At 35.3% G+C, this 18,222-nt stretch overlaps 1 protein-coding gene across 1 annotated transcript; it reads left to right on the top strand.

The window, feature by feature from the left end:
* The first annotated feature begins 44 nt into the window (after positions 1 to 44).
* LOC124544201 lies at positions 45 to 18,222 on the top strand. Its single transcript, XM_047122662.1, has 17 exons — positions 45 to 477; positions 4,012 to 4,137; positions 4,597 to 4,702; positions 7,275 to 7,333; positions 9,603 to 9,814; positions 10,214 to 10,312; positions 10,530 to 10,634; positions 10,727 to 10,805; positions 11,463 to 11,680; positions 12,266 to 12,500; positions 13,464 to 13,565; positions 13,774 to 13,908; positions 14,614 to 14,931; positions 15,267 to 15,380; positions 15,870 to 16,016; positions 16,781 to 16,971; positions 17,777 to 18,222. Exons 1-17 carry the CDS (start codon positions 238 to 240, stop codon positions 17,928 to 17,930), a joined length of 2,640 nt encoding a protein of 879 aa, XP_046978618.1. The 5' UTR covers positions 45 to 237; the 3' UTR covers positions 17,931 to 18,222.

Genomic DNA, 18,222 nt, shown 5'->3' on the forward strand with positions numbered 1-18,222 from the left:
TATATGTAATTTGGTTCAGTTAAGTTCAGTTGGCGGGTAGCGTTCAAAGAAATAACGCATTGTGTATCGAAAACTTTTATATAACATTCTTTCATAGCTCGGAATAAAAAACCATTTTTCATGAGAGCAGAGATATGTTTTATACATATCGATGAAGATGTTATCGTATTCTGAAATACAAATATTAAAGATATGAGCATGAATTTAAGGCCTTTCGATTTGTAATGTAATGAGAAAATGCCTGAAAGATATGATCCTAATGCTTTGTGGATTGCGCTTAGTGAGCACAGTGACGGAAACCTTTTCGCCGTCTATCCTAAGCTATTAGCTGAACTTCTTATACAAGAAGATGCAGCAAGGCAGGAGGGAGATAATAGTGAAGCTGAAAGACTTGTGTTACCGAGCGACAGGGAATGGAGACTCACACAATATTTTAATCTGGTGGCTATGCAGAAGGCGCTGGATGTTGACCAGCAAGTATTGCCAGTTAATTCAATGTCTCAATCCAAATTTTCATTTGGAGTGTTACAAAATGGACCAATAATACTTTAAAAAAATGCAGAAATTTTACAATGCTTATCCTAGCTTCAGTTATTATTTAAGATTCAAATCCTACGGAAATGAAATCAGTTTATTTTAATTTTATTTTTAGTCGTAAAATATTGTAAAACGCGTGTATTGAATACATCGTTATAAACTTAATTCTATCTTCAGCTCCTTAATTATGTTGTGGCCATGAACTTATTCCCGTTATAGCTTACCACACGCGTTTTACATAATGTGATACATACACACATACCTATAGGTATACATCGTCTGACTGATTATATAATGAATGACTGCAATAGTGCCAATGCTTTATTTTTCGATTGATTGTTTATTTTTTTTAATCTATATCAAAAAAATACTAGGTAACTTATTATTACAAGCGTAGGTATAGGTAAATACACTAGCAAAAGCTCCGATTTCTTACTATGTACTTTACACTAATAATTATTTACATTCACAATAGACCTATTGTAAAATTCGCCGTATCAAAGCAATGAATGAAAACAAAAGTAAGCTATTGTATACTCGAACTTATTCCACACAGTGATACAAGTTTATTGGTAAGTCTGTACATTATACCTAGAGACGACATAAATCCGAAGAAATCACCTACCTACAAATTTTAATTAACATAAAGCATAATTGCTGCTATAGTAAGCCTAAGCACATTGTTGTCAATATTTTTTTAAATCACTCCTCCTAGCTAATTTATGATTGTAATAAACTTAATCACTTAACTTTACCAACTAAACAGCGAAAGTACTTAGTTGGTAAACTTGCATTCGTTTCAACACTAAGTTGTTATAGGTTTATTTTATTTTTATATATATCAAACATGAATTATAAACAAATAAAAGAAATACTCCTTTTAGCGAGGATTGATATAGTTCCGATAAAGACTGAAACTGTACATAATATTTTATTTTGCTCAACACTTAACAAACATCTTTGAATACTTTTCGTAAATACCGTAATTCTTATAATGACTTCTCCTGTAATTAATGTTATTAATTAAACTTCTCTGGCTTAAGGATAGTTCGTATGTTAAGCCATGAAGTTTTTTGAATAAAGTTACTGGTTATTGTCTACTATTATATACTAGCTGTGCCCGCGACCTTGTACGCGTTTGAATTTAACAAAAATAAATTGTAAAATTGTTGTAGCCAAAGGCTATAATAATTGTTTTTACTCCTTATTATATCAGTGATCTGCCAGTGAAAGTCCCGTCAAAATTGGTCCAGCCGTTCCAGAGAGTAGCCGAAACAAACAGACAGATAGACAAAAATTGTAAAAAAAATAAAATGTTTTGGTATCGTAAATGTACCGTCGTGAGTCGAGATGGCCCAGTGCATCTTAACCGATGATTGCGGGTTCAAATCCAGGCAAGCACCGCTGTTTCATGTGCTTAATTTGGCTTTAAAATTCATCACGTGCTCAGCGGTGAAGGAAAACATCGTGAGGAAACCTGCATGTGACTAATTTCATAGAAATTCTGCCACATGTGTATTCCACCAACCCGCATTGGAACAGCGTGGTGGAATATGTTCCAAACCTTCTCCTCAAAGGGAGAGGAGGCCTTTAGCTCAGCAGTGGGAATTTACAGGCTGTTGTTGTTGTATATGTACCGTGTATGCATACATATACATTGAGTAAAAAAGGGCTATTATAATATTACAAACAGACACTCCAATTTTATTATATGTCTATATATCCTAGATATATTCGTCTAACTATTAAATATAAAGCTCGCGTGCCACATATCAGTATAATTATTATACGACCTGTAATTTTGATTGCATAACATTTAAGCCAATTTACAAAGCAAGCGATGTGTTATAGCGCTGTTTGAGGTCGACTTGAAAACTTCAGTCATCGATCTTTAACTGTTGATTTCTCGGTATCAATAATGTCTGTGTTTTTCAGTTTCGTTTTCATGTATGATTCATAAAAGGTATTGGGTATTAGGGTTTAAATTTTAATAGCATTATGAACCCTTAACAAATATTTTATAGGCTAATTTACAATGATGTTGTAGTAAACAGAAATGTTATTAACGCGCAAAAAGTGAAGACTAGAAAACGTCCTAATTGGGACGTTTGCCTTTAGTTGTTTTACGTAGTAATACGTTATAATACATCATAATTACGTAGTAATACGTTTTGCGTAATTAAAACATCTAGTTATCCCTTTTACTTATTGTTTTTATCAAGCTATCCTTTTTACTTTTAACGAAATGTAAAAATAAACTAAAATAAACGGTCCCCGCCGCGGCTCACTTTTTTCTGTTGTTTAGTATGGATATAACATATCTGTTTATTAGAATATCATTGCTAATTTATTTTGTTTTTCTTTTTCATTTAAGTGCGTTCAATTTTTGTTTTATAAATAAATTAATTAATTCTTTTTCTAATAATTAACAGGCACTTTACACAATATATTTTTTTTTAATATAATGTCATTGACGACATTAATAATTAATTATTGTCTCTTTTTTACTTTTTATTCAAACACAACAACAAAACAGACTGTATTTTTTTGAATTTGTCTTAGATAATTAGGCCTGTGCGCCTTATGAAAATGAATTTCGTTGACTTATTTTATTTCGAAGAATAATGATTTATAATATTTTAATGGATAAATGAAATGTTTGATGGACGTCACAAAACATTACCGTAAATATTTATTACAATGAGTATATATTTTATTTTAATATTAAATTACTATATATGTACTACGCTATAGTAGTTAAGGATTTTTGAATCCATCGTAATATCTATATAATAAAATTTGTTTCTTTTTTGTTCAAATTAGAATCATTGGTATGCCCTTTTGAGGTTTAATAATTTTATTATATAATTGGGTGTAATTCCAACAGCGCTAAAGATCTTTATATCTGTAATAATAGTGTCCAATTTTAAATAAATTACGTACCTATATACCGTCCATGAAAAATATATGGTAGAATATTATGTAAATTCAGAAACCACAGAACAGCTCAAACTCACATGACTTGAGCATTATTTATAACGTAGACATTTTTCTTTTTTATGGTTTAGTTTGGCGGACGAGCCAAATCATTACCATCAGGTGGCCCATATGGCCACCAGATGGTAAGTGGTCACCATCACCCATAGACAATGACGCTGTAAGGAATATTAACTATTCCTTACATCGTCAATGTGCCATCAACCTTGGGAACTAAGATGTTATGTCCCTTGTGCCTGTAGTTACACTTGCTCACTCACCCTTCAAACCGGAACACAACAATACTAAGTACTGTTATTTGGCGGTAGAATAACTGATGAATGGGTGGTACCCACCCAGACGGGCTTGCACAAAGCCCGCAAAGTAAACTTTAAAAGACCAATCATAAAATAGTTGGAAATGGATAAAAATATACTAATATTTTATATTATTATAATGTAAACTATTTGTAGGGATGAAGATGAGGGCAAAGATAAGAAGACGTTGGAAGAGGCACCAGAGGAATGGGCGCCTTGGAGTTTAGTGCTTCCAAGCAAGAATCCAAACGCACCACCCCCTGTATCAGTAAAAATTGCCCCTGGACCAACTTGGGACATTGGACAGGTATTTTTTTGAGAATGCTACCTCCTCATAATCAATTACACTAAAACTACAACGGTTTATTATAAATAACCTTATTTATAAAATTTTATGTATTTAAAAATGAAATAGTAGTAGTAAAGACTACTCGTCTGTTTCTTAAAAAATCCGTGCAAAGGGAACTTCAAATACTCTCATATAAGAGTCATAGTTATAATATGGTTTTACATAAAGACAACAGACAAAGTCTGTAAGTCGTTTGTTACGAAAAAGTCGACACATACTGGTAATGTTTTTGCGCGATTAGTGGCGCTATCAGTAATTAATTGGTCGATTAAATGGTTGATATTGGTCACGTCGAACTGATGCTACATGCCAGGTGGCCTAGTTATTCTTCCTTCTCGTTATAAATAGGAAAATCGCACTCTTATGTGAATATAAATGCTATTAATATGATATTACTACTATCATATTATTTACTAGGTTTTGAAAGCTGCCCGTCTCCTCTGCAAGCCCCCACTGGACGTAGACTTCTTGGATGAACAAGAGATGCGATGTGTTTACTCCCTTATATACGATGTTTTCCGATGTAAGTACATATGTATTGTCTTTTAGTTAATGTTCTAAGTTTGGGCCATTAAGCATTATATTTGTGAATAACATAATGCAATAGTTGGTTTTGTAAATAGAATTTATAGTGAAACACTTGCATTTTTAGTGATTTACCTTTAGTCTTGTAAAATTAGCTGATACAAAAATCATTAAGACAACAGCCCCTTAGCAAAGTTTTACTTTTAATCTCAAGACTTTTTCTCCTCCTCATCCTTACGAGCGATTTCACTGTAGGTTTGTTGATCATGAGCAAAAATCTCAAATCTATAAAATCAAATCCCTATATCATTAAATAAAAAAAAAAACAAAGTGAAGGATAATGCCTATTGCTTTGGTTAAATAATACACGATATTATTGCCAATATAAATCAGAAATTCGCCAAAAATCCAACCATTATGTATTACCTATACCGAAACTGAAATATAGCGTATAAATTATAACATTTTATTATTCGGTCATAAAGTGACGTTATTTTTACTGTCGTCATTCGAAAATCGTTCGTGACTTTTTTGTTGTAAATCACTAAACACGATGATCATAAAGCCCTTTATGCCCTTATCCTTATAAAGTACCCTAAAATGTGGGTTCCGGATGGGAACATTTCGACATAAGTGAGTGTCACGATGGTAAAGTCGGCGCGTGAACGATAACTGCTGTAAATTACATCACGCGAACTTCGAAACTAGTTTACGAGGCACCGTAAGCATTATTCAACTTTTATCACAAAACGCCTAAGCGATTATGTCGTGATAAACACTCGCGTGTGTCTTAACTGTCTTATTTAAATGTTGCCGAACGTTTTTATTGCAATGGAATCTTAATTTGATACATTTACTACGGACCGGAAAACTGCTACCTATTCAAATTACATTCTTTTTTATTTTAAAACGTTTAAAAACGTCAATAATGTAAAAAACACTAGCTGTAAGTCATTATATATGATTTTTACATTATTAGAGTATTCAAAATACTCGTTCCTTTTTTGCCACGCACCATAAGGCTTGGTACAACTCAGTTTGGGTAGGTTACAATATCTCAGTTACCAACCCAAACGGTCTGCCAATCTGCCTATTTAAATACAGTGTAAACTCCATAAAAAAGAGAGAAATAAAAGTACATTTTAAGTTGCTAAAATTATTAAAAAACTGCGCACAAACTTTCAAACTGTAAACATGGCTAGTTAAAGAATATCACTGTGTATTAACGAAAAAGTTTTATTGATACGCGCTGGAGAAACGAGAGAGAAGATAAGTGATGTTGCCAAACGCTTTGGATTTAGTCGCTCTTCCGTATCCACAATATAGAAAAATAAAGAAAAATTCTCCAAGCTGAGAGCGAGAGAAAATCTTCCAAAAAATTAAAGAAACCTAAATACGAAGACTTGGATCAAGCTGTACTATCATGGTTTCATCGACAACGCCAGAATAATATGACTGTCTCGGGGCCACTCGTGAAAGCTAAAGCGGAGAATTTTGCTGAAGAACTTGGTATAACTTCTTTAAAAAGCATCAAAAGGATGGCTCGGCAAATTTGAGCATCATCATATCAACTATGGTAAAATAAGTGGCGAAGCACGAACTGTTGATACGGATGTGACTCATGATTGCATCACTAGAGTGTGGTCATGAAGCAGGAATTTTCTATAAGTTGACTCCAGATAAAACTCTGAAGTTTAAAGGAGAACAGTGTGTAGGAGGAAAGCTTTCCTTACGGTGCTTGTTGCTGCTAATATGGATGGCCCAGAAAAAAGAAAGCTAATTTTCAAGAACATTAAAAAATTGCCAGTGACGTATAACGCTAATAAATCAGCTTGGATGACTAGTCAACTTTTTGAAGAAGAAGTGAGAAAGTGGGACGCAGAATTAAAGGGAAGAAAAGCTTGAGTTTGATAGCGACGACGACCTTCCATTAACTGAGTGGATTCAGCAGGTCAACATGGGAGGAAATACGGTAAATTTTCAAACCCACATCGAAGTAGACAATTGCCTGCTTACAACGGCTTCACTCAAAGACATAGAAATTTTGGATTCAGTGAGAAAAACTGAGGTTCAAGAACAAATAGATGAAGAAGATGAGACTGATGAGCTTGAGCCTCCACCGAGCGTTAAAGAAGCTCTGAAAGCAGCTAAATTATTGGAAAATTACTTCCTTTATCACCAAGGCGCCTCAATATCAGATATAAATAAAATAATTAAAAATATACAACAAAATTGGTGATGCAGCAAAAGGCGTCAGACAAAAATAACAGAGTATACGCAATAGCGTTCAAATAAGATATATCTTTTTTATGTACATAACTACTAAAAATAGACTAAAATAAACTTTTTTTTTCGAATTCTGATTATTCTTCTCTTCATTTAACGACCTCTCTCTATAACGCCATAAAATGCACAGTCCGTTCAGTGTCGTTATATAGAGTTTACACTGTAATTAATTTAAAAATAAAATAATAATTTTACAGTAAATCATTATTAGTCAGTGTTTTTTAAAGGCATATTGCTTTTTGTATGCATACCTTATTAAACATACCTTATTCGCTTTTTTGCAGATAAAACTATTTTAGATCAAGCCATTGACGACATCGACTTTTTTGGTGATTTCCCGCAAGTAAGCTTATATTAACTTATTATATCATTAAATAATATTTATTAACATAAGAATTAATAACATTAAATGCTTAAATATATACAAATATGAACTAAAACTAATTACTGTATAAATCTTGACCGCGTGGAATGGTGGCAAGAATGCTAGCAGCATTTCCCAGTTGAATCGCAATTCCAATCCTCTGGGCAAAAAACGAACCAGCCCTCCTGTCAACAGTGGAGGCAATGAGGCGAGGTGTTATACTTTTGATGAAGCTTTTTGCACCACTACTCTAATGGCCAAGAGTTTCGACAGCAAATGGAATTAGATTTAAGTAATAATAACAATAATAGTTCGTTATTATGGCTGACGGGTACATACATTACTTCTCTTATCAAGACACTATAATAATAACTATATAATAGTATACTCTATTTTATATATATATCCTAGCTTAACACACGGCTTTAATCTCGTGAAATTTATGAAACTACACAAAAACCTTCATTCCAATTTTACCTCTTCTTGAAACTCGAAACATCGAATTTTAATGTGTCGTGAAGAGTAAGCCAATATACTATTGCATTAATAGTACCTATTAGTACGGCTGCGATATAATAATTAGTTTCTGTATGTTTGTATTTTTACTAATGCAACACCGATTCATATTTTTAAGTTTTAAATTGTATTGTCTGGAAAATATAGCTAATTTCCCATAAGATCGCTTCTTACAATACACAATAATTAATTTTAGGTTAAGCAATAAATTTGAGAGCTAGAGTGCGGCTTAGGTTACGCGTAATGGATTTGAATCTAGCAATATAGAACGAAAGCTCGTATAGGGCTTGCGTTTTGTTCGGCAAGTAGGTCAATCTCTTTTACTTCCGAGCTGCATGTTGTAATCCACATGAATATCCAGTAATAGACTACAGTATAATACACTATAACATGGTATTTCCTATAAAGATACATCTTCGCTGCTTATTCGAATCAATAACTCTGATTGGTATCCTATTTAGAAAAATTATAGTTGACAGCGGTTGTTTTTTTTAAATTTCGATATCTTTTCTTTTTAAAAGCTAAATTATCTTATATTTTTTAATGACTGACATTCTTGATTGGTATAACTATTTATATATTTTGGATTGAAACATGATCATTTTTCAAATAAAAATGCAAATTTATTTGCTAATTTCGCTAAAAATATTGGTTTGGTTTAAGAGATATATTTAGAGGTCTGGAGGCCTAAGGAAATGAAGAATGATTGTTTTCAATCGTGTGTTGGAATAATCAACGCTAATTTAATTGTAACGCCTTAGAAAATAGTTCTATAATAATTTAAAAAAAAAGTCTTTTAAAAAATATTAATTATAGAGTCTTCTCTTTTACTCGAAGATTTTACTACTCCATATTTGTATATCAATAAATATTTTTCATCAATTGAATTAGGATTTTTACTATTTTTTATAGAAATTTCTCTTGTGGCCCCGAGGTTGTAGCCTCGGATGATATGCCCTCTCCTAAAACCAGTCGTGCATGCAACACATAAATCACTGTAGAATTTAAGCTTTGCCTGACCTAATAACCTTCTAAAAGTGAAATTATTTACATTTTTGAACGTATTTCTGGTGCTCTTGAACTTGTGGATACATTGTCCTGAAGGTAATTTATTCCCAAATTTACCAAGGTTAAAAAGAAATGTCATTACCGAAAGGCAATAACTTCGGTTAAAGCAGATTCGACAAGATGTAACAACAAAAAGTATAGGCCATCTAACTCACATTACGACGTTTTCGTGACCGAAGCCATTTCTTTTTCTTTGAGGACGCTCACGAAAACGAGCTTCGTATTTATGAGGGTTTATTTTCGCGAAAAAAATCAAAATCGGTAGCATTGAATTCTGATAAAACGACGTCGATAAATAATAATACCGATTCGTGTTAAAATACATTCGAACTTCAATGATACCTTTGATAAAGCACCCTTTTCCTGAATTAATTAAAACAGCTCCAACGATTATTCACCAAAGTATTTGCTACCAAGTAAATATTTATAGACTTTCAAGAATAGTTTAATAAGTATCTCGCGCGCTTAGAATAGAAATGCATAATTGTAGTAAACAATGTAATTGAATAGAAATGAACTTCAAAATATGTTGTAATCAGAATTCACGTTTAGTTTCCAAAACATAAATAACCGTCTATCAAGCATATCGTTTTTTTTTTAATGTAAATTCAATTTTCAACATAAGAATTCCTGTTAAATATTTTCACATGAAATACATCAACAGTTTTCCGCCCACCGTCACACAACATGGCTGTTTCTAATGGAGTTAGCGAGACGGCGTTGGATGGCAAGAGCACGCGGGGAGGCCGAAAGAGCTACAAGATTGCTTAGGGATGCAGGCTTTCCTTTCAAAGACGTGGAAAATGCTGTTTGGGAACAGCGAATACATTTTGCCGCAGCCATCGCCAGGATCCGCATTAAAAATAAAGCTTTCTCGTAAATGTTACATATTTTATAGCATAATCTTTATTTTGTTATAATTCATATATATATACATACATGTATTGTACTGATTAAACATTTTGCTTTATCGATAAGAGTATTCAGTCATTAAATAGAGATCAGTTTGCTACAAAAACGATAGGTAAGCTCAATAACGAATCAAACAGGCAAGTAGGGTTCATTTAAAAAAAATCCCGTGTCTGTAATAAACATCTCAGAAAAAACATACATGTAACATCGTTTTAATTAAATGTGTTGTCACTGAATCTGCGCTGCTTTTAATTCAAATTCACAAGCTGTCTTATATAATGATAGATAATATTTAGTTTTTGACTATAACAACTTGATATTATGGATATTTTTGATGGTTACGCTACGTGGATATTTTTTTAGGTTATCTGATCTTTTACCGCCTCATTTACGAGAAGAAAGAATATCAGCGTGTGTTAACAAGGAGACAGTAACGGGTTGGGTAAACACATTCAAAGCGAAGTAAGTACTACTTCATAGTGTCTGATCTGACATATGTTAGATTGAAATCTAGTATATTTTTATATAATTAATATTTAATTAAAGCTTAAACCCTTTCAAAAGTTCGTATTTATTTTACGGATTTAGCTAATGCTTTAAAATTGTCCACTATAATTTGATAAAGCAGCTGTCGAAAAACTGAATATGACCAATATTTCCTAAAGAGATTTTTTTTCAGGAAAGTAGCCTTGCTTGTAAAAAGGCTTAATGATATGGGCTATTCCTATAGTAATTCTCGTCAACTCTGTGCTGGAGAATACAGATTTGATCGTGTTTGCCCCAGGTAAATTAATTTAAATTGTAATTTACATTTAAATTGGCTTCTAATTGTTTATATATTATTCAAACACGAAATAACACGATATCGTTTTTTAGATTTATAACATTGCGTCCACCAGACAACGTCAGTTTTGGACAATTGGATCTCGTCAAAGAAGGGGTCATCGTTCTCCAGGTATTAAGAAATTAAATGCGCTATGGTAACTACATTGGTAGTCTTATATCCTATTTATTAAGATATGCACAGAGTCTGATCATGCTATACAACGTCAGATACACTTTCGGGAAATTTGTGATTTTGTCGTTTGAATGTTAGGCGTTCCAGTAAGCAATTTATTTACGTTTTTAATGATTGGTTTAAAATTTAACTTGCCTCGTAATTAATTTCTCTATCATTATTATATAGCTTGTTAATTACTTTTAAAAAATATTTTAAGTCTGAATTTAATTAAAAGACATGCTGGATCTAAAATCTGTGTGTATGAGTTCATTGGTTCACAACCGTCTTCTATATAAAATGTTTCCTTCTTTTATTATATGAATAACTAGCGACCCACTCTGGCACGCACAGGTGCAAATATTGATTCTAAATATATTATTTATTTATGACATTACATTAGAAAAACGTCTAAAATTATCAGTATATCTTTACTATATTGTCAATATATTGTATACAAAAACCTTCCTCTCGAATTAATCTTATCTATTTAAAAAAAAACAAATCAAAATCCGTTGCGTAATTCTAAAGATCTAAGCTTTCATAGGAACAGACGGCGGTAAGCGACATTGTTTTATACTACATAGTGATGATTACAATTCGCGTTGTGATAAGGAGCGCGAGTTTTGCGCGGGCGCTTCGACGCTGTGCCGCGCGCTGCGTGCGAACGCGTTGCGAGGCGTCGTTGCGCAGTCGCACGCCTCGTCCCCGCGCTGCTCTGCCTACCTCGCCGCGCAACTACGGGAGCTGGCAGCCGTGCTCAAATCCGAGACTCCCGCGCTTCCGGTTACACCCGAGCTCGGAAAGCTGGTTGTTTTCGGAGCTGGTGATAAGTATGCTCATGTTTCTTTCTAGGATACGCTGCTAAATTTTGATGTAAATGTATTGAATGTAGCTATTAAATACGTCTTAAACATCCAGAAACAAAAACTATCAATATTGACGGATATCTCTTCAGGCCGAGTAGATCTAAACATAGGACCCAAATCGCTCAATTTTGTTTTAGTAGTTTGTATACTTACTTACAAAAAATAAGTATATACTACCTCATAATAAAAAATTGAGCGAAGGTACCATTTCACCTAGGGCCACCTCTTTGACTACCATTATTAATCAATAGCCTTTGCTGTCATAGAGTTTCAAATATTACCTCGCTTATCCTAAGATACTCACTAAAACAGACAAGATCGACCTTAGGGTCACAACAATCACTTGCGGTTTTTTGATTGTGAGTCGAATAAGATCTTTAAAGTTAATCGTCACTATTTTCTCAAATATTCATATGTTACAGCAAAAAAATTGCAATTGTCGAATAATTAAGTTTATAGGCTCAGCAATAACACCAAGGATTAGCTTATGTTAGTGATTTCTCGAGAAGAAAGCCATTAGAACATTAAATGATTAAGGAGAATTTCTAGGGCCGAAAGCTACGTGTGCGCTCTACGCGAACTGGGCATCGAGGCGTCAGAGCTGCCTCAGTCGAGCGCTCCCGTTTGCGTTCTGAGTGACCCAGTACACGGGGACACGCCTCTCGTCGCCAGCGCCCTGGACGGAGTCGTGGCAGTGCTCGCTACACCTCCTAACTCCTTCTCAGCAGTCACAGACCCTATCGACTTGGTGTGTGGACGAGGAGGAGACTTGGCTATGCTTGAGGTAATAAATATAAATGATGAAGGATTATATTATTATTATGTAGTGTTTGTACCCAGTGGCGTAAATAGGGCGGTGCCACCGGTGCCCAGGCACAGGGTTAGATTCTCGCTAGCGCAAGAATAGACAGACTGGACAGGACTATTGTTATTTCGTTTTGCTCTTGTTAAGATTCCGCTGAGCCCCTAGTACTCGATTCCAATACAAACGTACTTACATGCTAGTATCATTAAAAACATACATCGCGCTCATTTTTTTGGCAGCGCACGAGCGTATTTGTGTTTAGTGTTTTCGTTAATGGGCAACGCATTTGCAGTAGTGAACCTGCGTTAAAGTTTTAGTGAGTGGGACAGTAAAATAGGCAAAGGGTCTGCTTAAATAGGGCGCAGTTATAGAATTTCTCACAGGGCGCAGAAAAGGCTATTTACGGCACTGTTTGTACCGTGAATAGGCTTTGTATAATGGTGTGATGATTTCAATCATTGTCATATCACACACATAAACTTATAACGCCAGGCATGTTATTTTAAGAAACTGAATAATTTATGTAATACAATATTTTTTCATATAACTTCAGCTGGTTAACATCTATTACGGTTGGAATATTTACGAAATCCTTAAAAATATGTTGGTAATTTGTAGTCTATTCGGTACAAAATTTTTAGAAACTGAATAATGTATCCGATACAACATTTTTTCATTAAGTTGGTTAACATCTATTACGGCTACAATTTATATGAAATCCGTAAAAATGTACTAGTAATTTATAGTCTGTTCGGTACTAAAAATATCATAGACCTAGACACAAAATTTATTTATCAAAACTAACAGAAATTACCGCAGTAATGATAGAGACGGTACAGTATTGTTTTTGTGAAACTTTTATTTAGATATTTATAACACAAAATGAATAGTTAGCACAAGGAAATTAAACATTTTTTTTACTTGCTAGAATTATATTTTTAGGTTCTAACAGAATCAGAAATTGATTCTAACGGGAAAGCTCGTGTGCAGTCTATTTTGGAAGAGCAAAAGAAAACTTTGAAAGTTCTTTTATCTAAACCTCAGGTATGTAAAGCATTTAATGACTGAATATTATACTAAATTAATATAATACTAAAAACTTTTGTTAAACAGACAGTATCGTAAATATAGTAAAATATTTAATTTAGAACTTTTAAAAGACCTAATCGGATAGATTCGGCTTGCAGACATAATAAGATTAGAAGACAAATGAAATTTTTTTATGTCTTATGTTTGATATACTTGCTTTTAGATTCAATTAATCCTGTATGAGACTCATTCTGCTTTGGAGGCAGAGAACCAAGCGCAAGTGACGCGCGCCGTGGCCGAGGCCAACCGCCTCGCGCGCGAGAGGCACGCGCTGCTCAAGAAGAAGACAAAGGACCACGTGAGCTTTTGAACTTCATCTAGCTGTAGATGGCCCAGTGGTGAGAACGCGTGCATCTTAACCGATGATTGCGGGTTCAAACCCAGGCAAGCACCGCTGTTTCATGTGCTTAATTTGTCTTTATAATTCATCTCGTGCTCAGCGGTGAAGGAAAACATCGTGAGGAAACCTGCATGTGACAAATTTCATAGAAATTCTGCCACATGTGCATTCCACCAACCCGCATTGGTGGAATATGTTCCAAACCCTCTCCTTAATGGGAGAGGAGGCCTTAGCTCAGCAGTGGGTAATTTACAGGCTGTTACTTTACTTTAGCTGTAGAAAGAGAAGCAAGAAATAATCCTGCTTTTTATATCAATTACCTAACTCTGGATACATATAAGAAGTCTTGATCCTCTAGGATTGTTAATTCTGCAAAATTTTCTCCAGCATCTTTTAGCTGTATATCTTCACATAGGTCAAAGGAAACTGATGAAGTGCTGATCTCCTATAAAAGTAGGTACTACCGATTTTTCCTTACTCCTAAAAATCTTCTCATTCCTAATCGCACTAAGATATTAGGTAAATAAGACGTGCATAAGTACCTACTCAAGACAATACAGGTTTAGCACGAATTCGTCCCCAAAAACACCTGGAGATTGAGGCCATCTATAGAATATTAATAAGAAAGATGAGAAAATTATCGTGTACGTTATTTCCTAACAGACGCCGAAGCATAAGGAAGTTGCAGAAGCAGGTATAACCGATTCATGCACATCTCTGGATCAGACTAATTGTTCGCGCTCTGACATAGACAAAGACGACGCTGACGAAATTCACCCCTCGCACAAGAGGCCGATGTCGTCACCACCTACTACTGCGAGGACGAGGTCAGATAGTGGTGAAACAGTCCTAAAAAAACGAGCGGAAAGCGCTGATATGACATGGCGGCCGGGACATAAATCTAGACCTATCCCTGAAATGCATGTCGCTGAATGCGACCCCTTCCCGCGGGACCCGGACAAAGATAGCCCTGACGTATTTGTAAGTATGGAACAATAATTAATATACAGGTCAAAAAATGTCTTATAAAGTAGTATTTTCGATCACTAATTCTTATATATTTCTAAATGACATATAAATAATTTAATAAATTAATCATTATAGGTATATAAATATTTCTAAATTAATATGATTATGATCACTTAACTATCACACAGGTTTTGAAGTAATTAGTTTTTTTTATTATCGTACTTGAATAATCTAATAATAAAAGATACGGTGAAGAAATAGTTTCATGCAAAAACATAAAACTTTGTTGGTACGTAATAGGTTTAATTTAAATTATGAATATTATGAACGTGTTATTTTTCTGGCAGGTACCCGAATGTGATTTATTTGAAATCTCAAAATTGCCAAATCTTGGCAATGGCTTAGACATCAATTATATTCTGGATCGAGACGGGTGTTACTTGGGCCTCATTCAAAGAAAGGTATTTCTTACAGAAATTTTTACATTTAAATACTCCTTGTATACTAAAAATATTTCTCAAAGGCATACATTGCATTTATAGACTTAATGGTAAACGAGTTTTAGGGGTTGTCAGGTTTTAGGCAAGGAATAGTAGGTACTAATACCAAACTTCTCTACAAAATTATTCCATAGTTTGACCGTTAAAGAGTAACAGATAGACAGTCGATTTACTTTCGCATTTAGATATAATATTAGTACGAATGACCAACTTAAAGAATAGGCACTTTAAATGTACCTAATTTACATTAATACCGACTTATTCAACAACTTTCAAAGATACTGAGACTGTTTTGTAAAGCTGTTCCTTCTCACCTTTCTCACCGGAACACTATGAAATGTCGAAGTCTGTTGACAAAAGTGTATCTGACTGATACTTCGGCATTGAGTAGCGCCGGTTGTGCGCGCTCGAGCGCGACGGTACGATATAAAGTTGTCAGGCGTCGCTCAGGAGATCACCCGTCTGGACGCCAAGTACATGATCCTGGTGGCGGAGGAGCGCGGCCTTTTCGGCGGCGCGCCCGCGCAGCGCCGCAAGCGCGCCGAGCCGCCGCCCGCCGCGCCGCGCGCGCGCCGCCGCAAGCCCAACGCCTTCGAGGTACCGTGCCCGCCAGGCAGCAATCTGGCCGGATACAACTAGCTAGTCGCCTGCGTTTTAGGGATCATCTTCTTTGAGGTTCAAGATTCATCGAAAACAAAAGACAAATTTTATCTAATTCGGTTCAGGGGTTTAGTTGTTTATATAGCGTAACAACGTAGATAGATTTACTTCCCCAACAATCTATACTCAATTCCTAATCTATATTTGAAGTTTATTTAGTTGTTAGCAGAAATTTGTGATCATAGACTGGATATGAACTATTGGTAAATTTATGACCTATAAGCTTTTTTTGTGAAAACATGTAAATGTGAGTCGCTACTGTAATTTAGAACAGCGTGGTGGAATATATTCCAAACCCTCTCCTTAATGGAAGAGGAGGTCTTATCCCAGCGGTGGGAAATTTATAGTAGTAAAGTAAAGTAAAGTAACAGCCTGTAAATTTCCCACTGCTGAGATAAGGCCTCCTCTTCCATTAAGGAGAGAGATTGGAACATATTCCACCACGCTGTTCCAATGCGGGTTGGTGGAATGCACATGTGACAGAATTTCGATAAAATTAGACACATGCAGGTTTCCTCACGATGTTTTCCTTCACCGCCGAGCACGAGATGAATTATAAACACAATTAAGCACATATATATAGTGGTGCTAGCCTGGGTTTGAACCCGCAATCATCGGTTAAGATGCACGCGTTCTAACCACTGGGCCATCTCAGCTACAGTCTGTTACTTTATTGTAATTTGCAATACGTGTACACGAAGGTGGAGCGCGTCGCAGCGCCGACGTACGCGTCGATGTCGCGCTCGTCGCGCCGCAGCTCGGCGCCCGCCTGCCTGCCCGAGGGCGGCGCGGCGGGCGCGGAGCCGGTCCGCGTGTGCTCGCGCCACGCGCGCCGCCACGCCGCCGCAGCCGCCTTCTCGGCCGCCGCATGCACGTGCGATGCCAAACACCGGTCAATAACATTATAATTGTTAAGTTACTATTTACTATCAACTACAATAAATATTTATACTCGAATATTTATGAACAGCAATTAACATACCATAGAACGGTATTGACGGTATACTATGAAACAGAAGACAATATTTCAGAGACGATAATAATTATATAGGTAAATATGTCGAATTAGGGCTGCAGCTTATAGTGGTCCAAATTTTTTACACATGAACATGATCATGACACCATCCGTGAAAACTTAGAAAACAATTTTGGACCACTTTTGGACTGCAGCCTTAATTCGACATATTTACCATTATATAATGTCACAATTTCCTATATTGGTCATAAATATTCACTGTTCAATGACAAGTCTTTACACAATCACTTTAGTTCTACTTATTTCAGATATACTAATATATTACTTGAACTTGGCTGACACGCTATGTGTCTAGATAAGATTCATTTGAACACAAAATCATATCATATTAACGTAAATGCTTAATAAGCAACGTTTACTATTAAGTAAACGTTGACTGCCTCGTTGGTCTAGTAGCTAGCTAGAAAAAAATCTCAAAGTAGCCCAGAATCTGGAAGTTGGAAGAGTGTACATTTCCGTACCTTGGAAAATACGTAAAACCGTTGGTCGTGCGACTTTTTCCGGCTCCATCAAATTATGAGCGCAACTGTCTTTGCGCATTCATTTGTGGCCTAAAATATCTTCTGCCAAGTTTGCTGATTTCTCCTGAGTGGTGATTTTATTGGTGAACCTTAAACACCATTTGAAGATAATAATAGTACACATCTATAAAAATTTACAGAAACATAATCAAAGGTCGGCGGGTGTCAGTAGCAGTGACGTCACCGCGCAATGCACCGCCCGCCATGGCGTGCCGCCGCCCCTTCCCGCTGACGGTGCACGACTTGCGCCTGCGCCGCGAATACAGCGGAATATATCGATTGAAATTTGAATAAATGTTACAAGCACGGTTACAGTCTAGAACCATCTATAAGGGATGACTTATAAAATATTTATTCGTATATAAGTCGGACAATAATGAAATGTTTAGAACTTGTAACTCATGAGTAATCTTATACGCAGTTTCGACGATAGTGTATTATTCGGCAAATTTCATGTAATTCACTGGAGAGAGAAGTAATTAAACGATTGCAAAATACGCTCAAATGGGACGTTTTTATTAATATAATGTATTGTATTATTTAAAAAATAGGAGTATGATTTATGGTTTACAATAAAAAAATTAAC

The sequence above is a fragment of the Vanessa cardui genome, chromosome 4 (genome assembly GCF_905220365.1).
Source record: "Vanessa cardui chromosome 4, ilVanCard2.1, whole genome shotgun sequence".
In the NCBI taxonomy this organism is placed as follows: Eukaryota; Metazoa; Arthropoda; class Insecta; order Lepidoptera; family Nymphalidae; genus Vanessa; species Vanessa cardui.

Coding starts and splice junctions, on each gene's coding strand:
- LOC124544201 (XM_047122662.1), top strand. CDS start 238: ATGCCTGAAAGATATGATCCTAATGCTTTGTGGATTGCGCTTAGTGAG. Junction 12,501..13,463: donor GAGACTTGGCTATGCTTGAG/GTAATAAATATA, acceptor TTATATTTTTAG/GTTCTAACAGAATCAGAAAT. Junction 13,909..14,613: donor AGAAGAAGACAAAGGACCAC/GTGAGCTTTTGA, acceptor ATTTCCTAACAG/ACGCCGAAGCATAAGGAAGT.